This window comes from Vespula pensylvanica, chromosome 2 (assembly GCF_014466175.1).
Source record: "Vespula pensylvanica isolate Volc-1 chromosome 2, ASM1446617v1, whole genome shotgun sequence".
NCBI lineage: Eukaryota > Metazoa > Arthropoda > Insecta > Hymenoptera > Vespidae > Vespula > Vespula pensylvanica.
The window spans coordinates 12,620,969-12,634,637 of record NC_057686.1 but is presented as its reverse complement, the minus strand read 5'-3'; the positions used below and the strand labels follow the sequence as shown (position 1 = coordinate 12,634,637).

Below are 13,669 nucleotides of genomic sequence, written 5' to 3'. Positions count from 1 at the left end.
GAGAGAGAGACAGAGAGGAAGGAAGGGGTGCGTCAGAGTAACGGAACCATTTTCGTCCGCTTGCGGTTACGCATCCAAACCTATGCGGTATAGGTGCGCCTAGACCGAACCAGCTAGACCAGTCATGATCGTAACGCGCATTAGAATCTCATCCAAATAACCTTCCTTCGTGTATAACATTTACGAATCCGATTGCATTTGTTGAACGTCGATCGATTCGGATATATCTATTCTGCTTTTACTTTCGTCCGAGATAAGAGATATTATTACCGAAGTAAGAAGTTTCATTTCAAATTCGATTAATCGTTAACAGGTATTATTCTAAATATAAATTCAACTATTTAAATATTTAAATTCCTTCGATGAAAACTTTTATACCGAGGAATTGCTTTGGGCTAAAAAAAATTCGTAATATTCAAAGCAGAAACTCGTTGGGAATTTTAATTATCTCCTTTTTCAGAGTATATTATTTAGATACGTGATATAATTTTAATTAATTTACACGTGATGTTTGACGTTGAACGAATTTGTTATGAGATTCGATATCAACCTATATATGTATGTATGTGTATATATATATATATATATATATATATATATATATCACGTGAAGTATGAAATAGGAAAGCGTGATTACTATGTAGGACAAAAAGAAAGACGCGAGTCTTTATCTCTCTCTCTTTCTATCTCTTTTTATATTTCTTTCAGAGCCAGGGATCAGCTGGAACGTACGAACTGATTATTTAAAATATTATTTTTATTAAAACCCTCGTGTTCTGACTATGCGATCGAATAAACCATTTTCACGCATTCACGTATATAAGTATACAATACACTGTAGTTATAATATAAATTTCTATTTGTTTATTTATTTATTTATACATTTTAAGACGAACCTATGTATATTCGATATAACGTAAAAAGGATGAAGAAAAAGAAAAAAGGAAAAACCAACGCAAATTATACATATACATATCTGTCCGAGAAAGTATCAAATTCGTTCATCTCCCACGAGGGGAGTGTACAAATGGTTAGAAATTTTAAGAAAAAGAAGTTTCTCCGCAAAATGTAGGAAGTAAGTTTACTCAACCTAACGACCAGCGTGTCCTATGCAAACTCAATGTTCCGACGGCAACGCAACGTCGCTCGTGTGATAAACGTACAGGAGAAAGAGCGGAAAAACGAGCGTAAATTTTCTGCAATCCATGCGGAAAAACAACTCGAGGGATTCCTCGTCGTCGTCATCGTCATCGTCGTAGTATTTCGAGCTCTTCTTTCAAGGCATCTCCCTTCTGATTTTGTCCCCTTATATTTTCTTTAACTTCTTTCTTTCTCTCTCTCTCTCTCTCTCTCTTTTTTACTATTTGTTTCTTTCTGTCTCTTTCTCCTTTTTATTTTCGATCAAACAGAAAGAACATACGTAATATAATATTTCCTGCCGTGGATAGATCCCAATCACTGTATTAGCGAACGTTCCTGTATCGGCTATGTGTCAATCACAGGACTTTGCTTGACACACGGGAACACATGGATATATATGAGCAGAGAGGGTTACGATATATGCTCTCTCGAGTATTAGATCACTCCCTCTCTCTTCGTCTTAACACGTGACAAACTCGATTGTACGAGACGTATATGACGAGTTAATTACGTTACGTCGATCGTAACTAAAAATATCGTTTGTCAGATCTTTCTTGTTATTTTCTATAATATGTGTATGTGTGTATGATGTATGTATATATATTATATATTATATATATATATGTATGTATGTATGTACGTATATATGTACGTATATATGTATCTGCTCCCTTCTATAATAACTGTCTCTTATGTAAGGTGCTGATAGCTCTCGTATTACAATTATTTTTCTTTTGTAAAAATTTATTCTTGGATAGAAGACAGAGAGAGAGAGAGAGAGAGAGAGAGAGAGAGAGAGAGAGAGAGAGAGAGAGAGAGAGAGAAAGAGAGAGAGAGAGAAAAGAGAGAGAGAGAGAGAGAGAATTGCTTGAATGCGATCAAAGGCAAAGAGTCGAATTTGTGTTTAACGTCAGGGAGAAACAAGGTGTGTGATAGTATAGTTGTGTACCCGTTATGTATATACATATGTGCATACGTAAATCAATTCGATGTTCTGTCAGAAACACACGGTTCGAATGATTAAAGGAGACAACATGCGTCGCTGTTGATAGTAGCTCAAACTCGAATCTAAAAATTTAAAATCGATCTCAGTTCGTGTTTGAAGAAAAGTTGCTGTTTTCGTCTCGATAAGGATTAAAATAAAAGAATTGATAAAAGGGGAAAAGAAAAAAAAAAGAAGAAGAAGGAGAAGGAGACGAATGCCTGTCGAAGTTGAAGAAGAGTGAAAAAATTGGCCAATTCTACAGATTTTTCGCCGAGTCAAGCGTCTACAGCGCGTAGCTGCGAACTCCTGCGAATTTTAAACTTGTTTGACGTTCGTCGAGAAAACTCAACGTCGACGATGACGAGAATAAAGAAGAAAGAACGGAGAATAACGGAGGCAGAGGTTTTCGATTCGACTCGATTCGATTCGATTCGAAATTGCAACCCTCTTGACCTATCACTGCTTACGAAACACCTACAAGATCTAATTTATTCGAGAGTGAGTGAGATAGCTAGACGAAAAGCAGTATTCCAACATGGCGAATATAACACTCGATACGTCGTAGATTCGATCGTACGTAACATCGAGTTTTCGATAGAATGAAATATATAATAGAGAAAAGTATGTATATCTAGAGTTTTTCGATATCAGATATGTAAGGTTTTATTTTCTCTATAAAAAATGTTAAGAAAATTCTTTCGATAAAAATTAGATGAAAATAAAGCGAGTCGATGAGAATGTGTAAGGAGTAATAAAAAAAAAAGAAAAAAGAAACTTAATTCCTACGAAAGAAAATGAGAATCACGGGCCGATTGATCCTCGACTGTAATATCAATCGGATACTTTTTAACGTATCTCTTAAGGAGTTTCAAGAGGCACGTCGTAAATTCTGAAAAATGTTTATTTCTGGAGAATAAATCGGTAATCTCTCTTAAATGAGTTCTATTCAGTTGTATTTGTGATAACCGTGCTCTCTTTCTTTCTCTTTTCATTCATCGCAGAACGATTGATTTAAAAAGGATCCACAATGGGGTAATATTTGTATCGAAAGTTGACCAAAAGTAAACAATTTATTTTTATTCACAATGAGTAATATTCCTTCTTTATGTTTTTAAGTACGTATACAAGTAAACTGCAACATACTTTATTCTTTTACTTTCCGTAGCATTTAATAACGAATTGAGATTTAAAACTCAATAATTCTCGTATCCGAAAGAAATATATATTATGGAAGTGAGTTCTTACAAATACAGTGTTAAATAAATGCGATAAATACATATAGGATGCTGAGCAATGTAGATTAATTAAAAATGTAAAGTAAGAAATAAAATAATTTTCTTTTTTGAAAAATCAAACATATAATATGCGATAATTTTGGTTTATTTCTAATACTTGGATCTATTTTTATAAAATTCTTGTTTAATTGAAATTTTAATGAGTTTTTTTTTTTTTCTTTAATGCATCTTTGTATATTTTCAATATAATCAATGAATCATGATGTTGATTCTAATAACGAATCAATATTATCAACAATATGAATGTCGCCGGAACAATTAACGTTGTAAAAAGGATCTTCAGTTATTTTAGATTTTATATTTTAATTTGTGTAATTATGTTAATGGAAAAATTTTATTAACAAAAATGTTTAACCTTTAGTTTTTAAATAATTTAAAAACATTATTCTATTATACTATTATAATATATAATAAAACATTGAAGTAGTTTTGAAAATATATCGATTAAATCAATTAAAATATTTTTTAGTCAGCTTTTAGATGCAAATAGATAACTACTGTACGTTCGTAGAAAACAAATTGAAATCAGAAAGTATATCTAGACGGATTTTGTATGAAAACGATAGATACCGAAGTGCCCCGTCGATGCCAATTAAAATTTCCTCGTTATGTGGGATTATACTTCAACTTCATCGTCTCCGAATATGAGTGAGTATTACGATCGAAGGGAGCGTCCAAGTGTTTTTCAAATGCTTTATGCTATAATTATACGTTTAATGGGTACTTCTGCAAACTAAATCGTATTTTTTTTATTTTTTATTTTTTTTTATTTCTTTTTCTTAAAAAATCGACGATCTTCCAATAAATGGAATTAAGTTCTAGCCCGATTCTGATCGACGAATCGAGTAATATTAATTTTAGTCATCTCATGCTTTCTTTATCTGAAAATAATTTAATAAAAGATATCGTTTTAGTATCCTTTCGAATATACACATATAATCGTACATTTAAAAAGACAATAATAAGAAATGAGTAATGTTGAACGAAAGAAGAGATGTTACAATTATATCGAAATAATTGCAATTAAAGAAGTTTTTTCCTCATCCGTATGAGTTTCACCGGTTCGGTAATAAATCGTAACAGCGAATATGAATAAAGTGAGAGGGTGAAGGTGGGTAGATAGAGGGAGAATATGATGGAAGAGGTGAAATTTTGACACCTTCGATGACGTTGAGACGTAGAAAAATATTCCAATTTTCTCTTCGCCTTCTCTTCGTTCGTAGGATGTTGACTGAGTGACATTTTTCAAATTAGAATCGTATTTCCCTTGCTGCTCTTCTTTTTTCTTTATTTTATTACGCCTCTCTCTCTCTCTCTCTCTCTCTCTCTCTCTCTTTTTCACTTCCACCATTGAAACATCTCTATCTGTTTATCTTTCGTGTTTTCGTCTAGTATAATACAGGTATATACATACATACATACATAGATATGTATATATATACATATATACATAGATGTGTAACTCTTCTCGCCACACCTCGTTCATTTTCATCCCTGTTTCTCGTTATCGATCATCGAAGCTTTGGCTGAAGTTTTTCACCGGCGCGTATTAATAAGCGCAATACCGTTGAAGCGTCAAACGAAGAAGAAAAGAAAAAAGATAAAGAAGAAAAATAGAGAGAGGAAAAGCGTGAAAAAAGAAGTGGAAAATGACGTTCGTTGGTACCATTGAAAGTTCATTAAACCATGTTAATTCTAGATTTATCGAATTAATCACATATTACATATCGCATTTAATTGGCGTCAACATTACACTTTTTTTTTTGTTTTCCTCTTAAGTAACAATGAAGAAAAAGAAAAAATGAGATCGTCAAATTGAAGTGGTGTGTACATACATACGTATATATATGTATGTGTATGTATATATGTTATGTGTATATATATATATATATATATATATATATATATGCGCATAGATCATCATAGAGCAAAGTTCTTTGTGCTATCGTCATTGCGTAAATAAAAAAATTGTATAACAAATTACATCGTATTTTGATAAAATTATAAAGGATATTATTATTAGAGAATTCAATCTAACGATGTATTTATCTTATTAATATAAAATCCTTTGTAGAAATTTGAATTGAAATTTCTTAGAAAATTCGATATAATACCTGAATGAAATCGAATTTTTTTCATTTTTCTTTTCCTTTTTAACCATGTTTTTAACGACATCGAAGCTCGCATCCAAAAGTGTGTAAAGACGGAACTCTGTTACCGGCGATTTCGTTAAAACACGGTAAACGGTCGCAGAGCCTCATTAATTATTCATGTAATACTGGTTAAAATAACTTTACTGCGTTGATGCAGGACTTGCAAGGTTGGAAGGTAAAAGAAGGAGGGTGGCTCTCAGGGAGGAGGAGGGGAGAGGGAGGAGGGGGAGGAGGAGGGTGGTTTTAACGTCTCCTCGTATTTATCCGTAATCCTTTGCTAACGACGTTATCAATTCTTTTTTAACCTCTCTCTTTTTCCCCTTTCTCTTGGAGGAAGGATTTTCCAAGAACACGATAGTCTACTACGCATTTCCATTCTTTTCATTTTCTTAACGCGATAAGATAGATCTTTTTTTTTTCATTAAACGAATACGATAATAAGAGTAAAGAAAAAAAAAAGAAATCAAAAAAGAAAAGAAAACGAATAAAATATTCAGAAGATATACATATATATATATATATATATATATATCATTAATAAAGAAGAAATAATTATCAGATTTGTTTTTTGATATTTCATTAAAATGGATTGATTTGTATGAAATAGGTAGAAAATTCGTGTAAAACAAAAGTCTTATTTCTCAGAAGGAAAGTACAAAAAAAATCGATCGTATATAATCTGATCGTCGATTCTATCTATAAGCATCTATAAGTAAAAGAACGTAAACATTCGACATGTTTTGTTTATAAGATACTATAGTCGGTAGTATAAGATGTAAATAAGATCTTTGGTTCACCTTGTACGTACGTAGACTATATATTTTTCTCTTCGCTCGATTACCATTACCGCTCAGTCGTTCACGAGAGCTCTTATCCTCGTTTCGAAAATTCTCTGTCTCTCTCTCTCTCTCTCTCTCTCTTTCTCTACTGAAACATCTTCGTATCTTACAGTATTGCAATTACGAGGGGAGAGAGCCCATGTTCTGTGTTTTGGAATATGTAATAAGCAGCACGTGTGCGAAACTCCAATTATCCACTAGCCCGTGCAGCGATAACTCGTGTGTCCCTGTACTGTATGTTGCTATCCACCCTCTCCCATCTTTTTCTCGGTCATTTTCTACAGGGTCATAGGACAGCTAACACGAGTTCTCCCCCTCTTCCTCTCTTTCTCTCTCTTTTGCTCGCCATTGGAATTTATGAAATAATTGGAAAAACTCGCTTAGTCCTCTCACGTCCCTTCTCACTTTATCCTTTCGCTAATTAGTTATCAAATTTCGAGTTTGCACAACGGAGGAAACTGCCTCGAATAGTTAGAGATATTTAACGTGCAAACCGTGTTCGGGAAGTCGATAGGAAATTAAAACGCATTTCGTGGATTATGAGAAGAATGTGGACCATTTGGTTTGCTCGTTAATTAACTGCGAACGAATTCCAAATTTTGAATTTCACGAAGAATTGAAAAATTTACTATCGCGTGACATTGCAATTGGATTCCTTGGTGTTAAAACGTTTCTTGTTAATCAAATTTGTAAATATCAATGAAATATATATATATATATATTTATTCCGCGTTATTGTAATTTTCGTCTTGAAAATTTGCTTCGAACGTTACGTATATAAACACACACGTATATACGTACGCATATATATCGTATTTGTCCCCTATTTCACCTCTGTACAAATACACGCACATACATAAAAACACCGTGAATATTTTGGATGAGAAAAGAAAGGGAAAAAAAAATGAATGGTCCTTTCCTTTTTATATTTTATTGGACGTAGAATAGAGGAAATACATCGAAGATAGCGAGGGTAGATCCAACGAATCGTTTTCGTTTTCATTGCCCGTCGTTTAGACATTGGAAGGCATCGACGATTGAGAGAAAGAGCCGAGAAATGAATGAATAGATTCGAGTGTAGAAAAAGAGAGAAGGGAACGGAGAAAAAAGAGAGAAAGAGAGAGACAGAAAGGATAACGAAGTGTCCAGGATAGAAGAAAAATCATGAAGGAAACCAATCCACCAATGGTGAAATCGCAAGAGCACCACGTACGTACGTAGCCAAAACATTCGTAGTAGAAGACGTTCATATTTCCGCTTCGGCGATCTTTCTTTCCTCATCCCTTACCATCATCCTACCCCTTCTTATAACCTAACCTTCGAGTTCTCGATCTTTTTTGTAGCCATCCCTTTCCTCTCTTTCTCTTTCACTCACTCTTTCTTTTCCTCTCTTTTTTCTTTTATTTCCTTTATTTTCTTTCTTTTTTCTTTTTTCTTTTCTCCTCCCACACCCCTTTTCTTTTTCTTTCTTTTTATTCGCTGAGACTCGCAACATCGATCCTTTCACTCGCAAGGTAATCGCCGAATCTAGCCGCTTATTTCCCACCCTCACAATACGTCTGGCTTGTTGCGTCGGTTACAAGTGATTTCCTCGAATAATTGAACCTCGACTTAATTCATCAGTGGATTCTCCAATAGATAAGACAAAGAGAAAAAAAGAAAGAAAGAGAGAGAGAGAGAGAGAGAGAGAGAGAGAGAGAGAGGATCAGTGCTCGTTTCTTCGAGCTATTCTCGTTCCATTCTTTCGTATTATACATTTATACTTCGTATTATCGTTTTTTATTTTTCATTACGTACATATACAAGTACGTATACAAGTACGTATACGAACAATTTAACTCCTATCAAATCCATATAAAACGATTACGTTTATCATATCGACAATACGTATAAGAGAGATTAAAAAAGACATGGTTCGAATTAATAATAAATATATCTCGGAACTCCATCGGTAATGTTTTATTCAATAACGACAATAATAATAATAATAATAATAATAATAATAATAATAATAATAATAACGACGGGAGGAGCGAAAATGTCAAGGAAATAATGATTAGTATTACTAGAATTATTTTCAATCGAGCGACAGGCGTTCGTTATCTCGTCATGTCGATCGATAAGACGCAACAAGATGAACGATGGTCGTTAATGCGAACTCCTTTATTTTAAATGGGTGAACGCGTTAAAGGAGGCTCGTAAAATCGATTAGATCTTCGCGTACCTTAGGATTATTTCCATCATGAACCGGTTCTTCAACGTCCTCCTGCAATCACGAATAGTTTTCACATTTGTAGACGCGAAAGTGGATACCGCTCGAGACAAATAGTGGCGTGCACGTGCGGATGAAAAACCAAAAGAGAGAAAGAGAGAGAAAGAAAGAGAGAAAGACCGGAGATATGAAAAGAGATTTTTTTTTAATTTACATTACTCGAGAAGTCGCGTATGGAAACGTGACTGGAATCGATAGTTAGCATGTATATTTCTCCTTGTATGTGTATATGTGTGTGTGTGTGTGTGTGCGCTATGCTGTTTCTGTCTGTCTGTCTCTCTCTCTCTCTCTCTCTCTCTCTCTCTCTCTCTCTTTCTTGTACTTCAGTACAGTGGCAGCATGCCAAACGACGTTATTGCAAGGCGCCTCCTAAACTGCGTTTAAGGAAACTAATAGCGAGCGTGTTCGCCATCCGACGAGCCTAATCTCAAGCATGTAAAACCATACATTCGTTTATAAATAGAGATCAAATTGTAACTTGTATATTTTACAAATGTTAGAACTACGTATGTATCATATCTAAAAGTAATGATGCTTTCGAAGCACATCTGAGTATCTTTCTTTTTCTTTTCTTTTTATTATTTGTAATCGTATCTAATATCTTCTAAAAAGTTATCATTATCAATTGTTACTCATAAAGTTATCGTTATCGCATAAGTATTAACGTTTAGATCGAATAAATCCGCTCAAATAAAATATATATATATATATATATATATATTTATAAACACGCGTATAATTAATCGCAATGTATTTACGATTCTTCGCGGTTAAGAACTTTGATAGAGGTTTATTACATCGTCGCGGTTTCAATGAACTTTTCCGGTAATCTGCGACTCGTAACAAAGTTTTTCTCTCGCGTTTGTATAAAACGACTTTCTCTCTCTTTCTCTTTGTCTATCCGTCTTTTTCTTAAGCACGTATACGCACACTACTATCTCATACCGGATACATACGCAATTTAAAGAGCGAATAGATCGTGAGAGACTTCCGATGAGAATGAATCAGAATTTCTCATTTTAGTTCTTCCAAGTTCCCCGGACTCTTACTTCTCCCGATAGTTATCCCCCTTGTTCTTTGCTTCTCCCCCATTTTCTTCTTCCTTTGAATCGCCGAACTTGAAACTTATCGAATCGGTGTAATCGTGCTGGTAACGAGTGTAGGAGATATCGCAAGAACGTTTAAACTTTGATAGCTTGGAAATCGTAAAATAATCATTACCAGAGATCTGGGTGAGAGAAATGAAAGAAAAAAGTGAAAGTAAGAGAAAGATAGACAGACGAATATAAATCCATATACGTAAGGTACTGGCGGTAAAATAATTTTTGAAACTATTGGCTAAATTTTAACTTTTCGATTGATAAGTAATTTCCATTTCGAACATGTCTCTATAGAAAATTTCTTTTTATTCGATTGAAAAAAAAAAAAAATAGAAAAACTATTTCATTTCACTAATAATAAATTTATCATTCATAAAAAATTATTTATTCGTTAATAATAAATTTAAGAAAGAGAAAATTAAACTAGTTTTCACATTGAATTCTCATACATGAATCAGTAATACTATTTTATATAATAAACGGTTAAAGAATTAAGAGGGTATTATTCTATTCTCAAATTTCTCTTCTCTCGCTCAATTCTCTTTTTAACGTTTCTTCTTAATCTTAACCTTTCTATTGATAAGTAATAACGATGTCAAACGCGTCTAGAAAAAATTCTTTTTACCCGGTCAAAAAAGCGCCTTCGTTTTTTCATCGTATTTACAATAAAATTTAAGAAAAAAAAAAAAAATGTAAAGCAATTAAACTCGTTTTCACCGTGAAGTCATATAAACGAATCAGTATTATTTTGTATAATCGATGTGTTTTGTATGACACACTTTGTATGACACCTTAAATAATTAAGGAGTATTTTATTCCCTGTAATATCTTTTATTTCGTTTGTTTCTCTTCTTTACATATTATATAACAACAATCTATGTCGAATTATTCATTTTTTAAACGCTTTCTATAACGAAAGAGAGAGAGAGAGAGAGAGAGAGAAACAAAAGCAGAAATGAAGAAATAAAGAAATAAAGAAGGAGAAAGAGGGTAGGTCGAAAGATTGCGAGAGAGAACATATAATGCTGAAACGTGCCGGCTTAATCCGTGGCAAGCTGATAAATTGCCCAAAGCAATTTCCGTTTCGCTGTGAAATTCCGCTCGTTTGACGGAGCCACGGAAAGCGAAATGCTAGTATCGCGGGAATTAACTTTAAGCTCAACGCGTTTTCGATGAATCCGAGTTCTGTGCGTGTGATAGCGCAAGTGGGAAAGCAGATATTGTGCACGATTTTGTGCGGGTGCAACGCCTCGCTTATTTTAATGTCATCGTCGTACTTTCGTTTAACGAATCGGAAAAATTAGACGATATTATCGCGTTTTATTTTATTGTTTTTATTTATTCACTTCCTCCTACTACCCCTTCATTCTCTCTTTTTTCTCTTGAAAATTGTATAAAAAGAGATAGCCAATTAATACGCAATTTTGTGTAAATCGTTAGATTCGCTTTAATGTATATCTTTATTATCAATTTATACAAGTAAAAAAGATTTTTAAAAAATGTACAAATCGTACATCGTTTGAAAGTATAAGTTTAAAATAAAAATTATTGAATTGTATAGGGTTACATCACAAAAGGATAGCCAATTCCTCGGTATACACTTTTTCTTTCGTTATAATATGCAAGTAACGAGATAATCATAATTTGATCTGTTAATTTAAACGAGATCGAGAGAAGTGCGATTGCATTGGTTATCGAAGCGTTCGGTGCTTCGTCAAAAATTCAAACGCGGTAATTAACGAACGAGTACGATGTAATACCTGTGAATCGTTCGTTTTAACGGTAGCATTCTTTTCTCTCCCTTTTAACATTCCCTTTTCGAGCAATTTACCTGCAACAAAAGAGAAAATACGTAAATGCTTTTATTCTTATGAATAATATACGCGTAAACGAGAGTAGAATGAAATCATATCCGCGGGCTATTATAACGATATCGTTCAATAATAAATAATGTTATGACCTCCTTTAGGGTTTTCCCTACTTTCCTATATCGTATTTGGCGTTATAGTAAAAAGGGTCAAGGACTGTATTCTCTTTCAAAAGAAGAATACAAACGAGAAATGGTAAATCAGAAATAGCTCTCAAGACGTCAAGTGGAAGAACAAACGTAAGAGCATAAGCTTTCAACTTTTATAAACTTTTTAAAAGTGTAGCCACAGTGTTGTGGAGGAGAAAAAGAGGAAAAATAAAAAGTACTAAAGAAGAACAAGAAGAAGAAAAGAAGTAGTAGTAATAATAGTACTAGTGGTAGAAGTACTAACAGCAGCAATAACAACAAAGCAAAATTATATTAGAAGGAAAAGAACTGGGAATTTAATGGAGCAGTTGCAACAAATATTTTCATATTTGTCAGAAAGGAAAGTAGTATTGAATTAAAAAGTGAAAGAGAGAGAAAGATATATATGTGAATGGTGCTCGACGAATGGTACATTAGAAATATATATATATATGTATGTATGTATGTATATATATATATATATATATATATATATATATATATATATACATGAATGGTGCTCGATAAATGGTACACTAGAAAAATTTACTGAAGAGAAAGACAAATACAGAACGTCTTGTCCTAAAGTTGACAAATCGATATTCTCACAGAGATTTCTGCGAAGACACAAACGGATGTGAGAAGGATAGAGATAATAGAAATAGAAGTTCTGGATTTCCCATCGAGTGGAAGTTACATTAGCCGGCTCGCTAAGTTTATATCTTATTGGGTATTGTTCGGCAAACCAGAGTACTCATCCTCCACTAACTTGAACTCACCTAAATGATCGCCTCTGTTTGCACTTCGTGAGCATTGTTCCCTAGGTCTCGTATGTTACCGACGGATCATTAAATACGAGAAGGCGTATATATAGGTATCTATACATATGTTGTATATGAGAGAGAAAGAGAGAGAGAGAGAGAGAGAGAGAGAGAGAGAGAGAGACGGAAGAAGAAGATAAAAGAGGTTAAAAGTGAGAGGGAAGGATAATATGTTGTGAGTTCACTTAATTCGGGATAAGACAGATAATTTCTGACGGTATTTTCTCGACGTAGGTGTCGAGAAGCCCGTTAATGTTTGTATTTGAGCCGGATGCGGCACACCGATGTAGCCATTGTTAGAGAGACTCCCCTTTTGTATAAATTTCAACCCACTCTTCTTTTTCTACATCTTATCTTTCTCTTTCTTTCTCTCTCTCTCTCTCTCTCTCTCTTTCTTTTTCTTTCGAACGGAAATATATAATATACGTGTTAATTGGTGAGACTTATCTTGCCCGATTAAACGATAAACGGTAGATATTTCTACTTCTTATCGTTCTATTTTTCCTTTCATTTTTCTTTTATTTTTATTTATATTTTTATATACAAAAGAGAGAGAGAGAGAGAGAGAAAGAGAGAGAGAGGGAGAGAGAGAAATTAATCGACTATTTTATCTCAGAGTTCTCTCTTACATTCCCAATCATTTATCCACGAAGTTATCTCCTCCTTTTTTTTCCATCTTAAGATTACGTATTGCATCTTCGATAGTCTCGTTTAGAGGATGACCGGATTCTAAGATGATAATAAATGAATTTATTACAAGACGATAATTTGCATGAGTATTCAACGAAATGTTCCCTCGAGTTTGTCTACTCGAGGTAACTTTAATAGGTCAAGTGACTTTACCCCTCGAATCTCTTTCTCTCTCTCTCTCTCTTTCTCTTTCTCTCTATCTCTATCTCTATCTCTCTCTCTCTCTCTCTCTCTCTCAATTACCGAGGAATCCTCGAGCGTTTCACGATTTTACTGGTCCTCCTCGAACCGTCCAGCTCGACAAAGGACAACGAGCTTTACAAGAGAGAAGAGAGCAGAGATAGAGAGATGAAGAGAGATAGAGAGAACAGTCGGGTC

The 13,669-nt window shown here is 33.8% G+C and overlaps 1 protein-coding gene across 3 annotated transcripts in view; it reads right to left on the bottom strand.

The window, feature by feature from the left end:
* The window catches only part of LOC122627101 (PDZ domain-containing RING finger protein 4-like), a 153,026-nt gene that overhangs the window by 14,516 nt on the left and 124,841 nt on the right, over positions 1 to 13,669 (bottom strand). Inside the window, exons 2-3 of one of the 3 annotated variants that reach the window (XM_043807916.1) lie at positions 11,545 to 11,615; positions 8,637 to 8,678 (exon numbers count right to left, since the gene is read on the bottom strand). The exons of 1 other annotated variant lie outside the window; for it this stretch is intronic. In XM_043807916.1, the coding sequence (XP_043663851.1) occupies positions 8,637 to 8,678; positions 11,545 to 11,595 (93 nt within the window). In that variant the 5' untranslated portion in view covers positions 11,596 to 11,615. The remainder of the gene's footprint in view (positions 1 to 8,636; positions 8,679 to 11,544; positions 11,616 to 13,669) is intronic. One more of the 3 variants, XM_043807913.1, reaches the window with a different exon arrangement.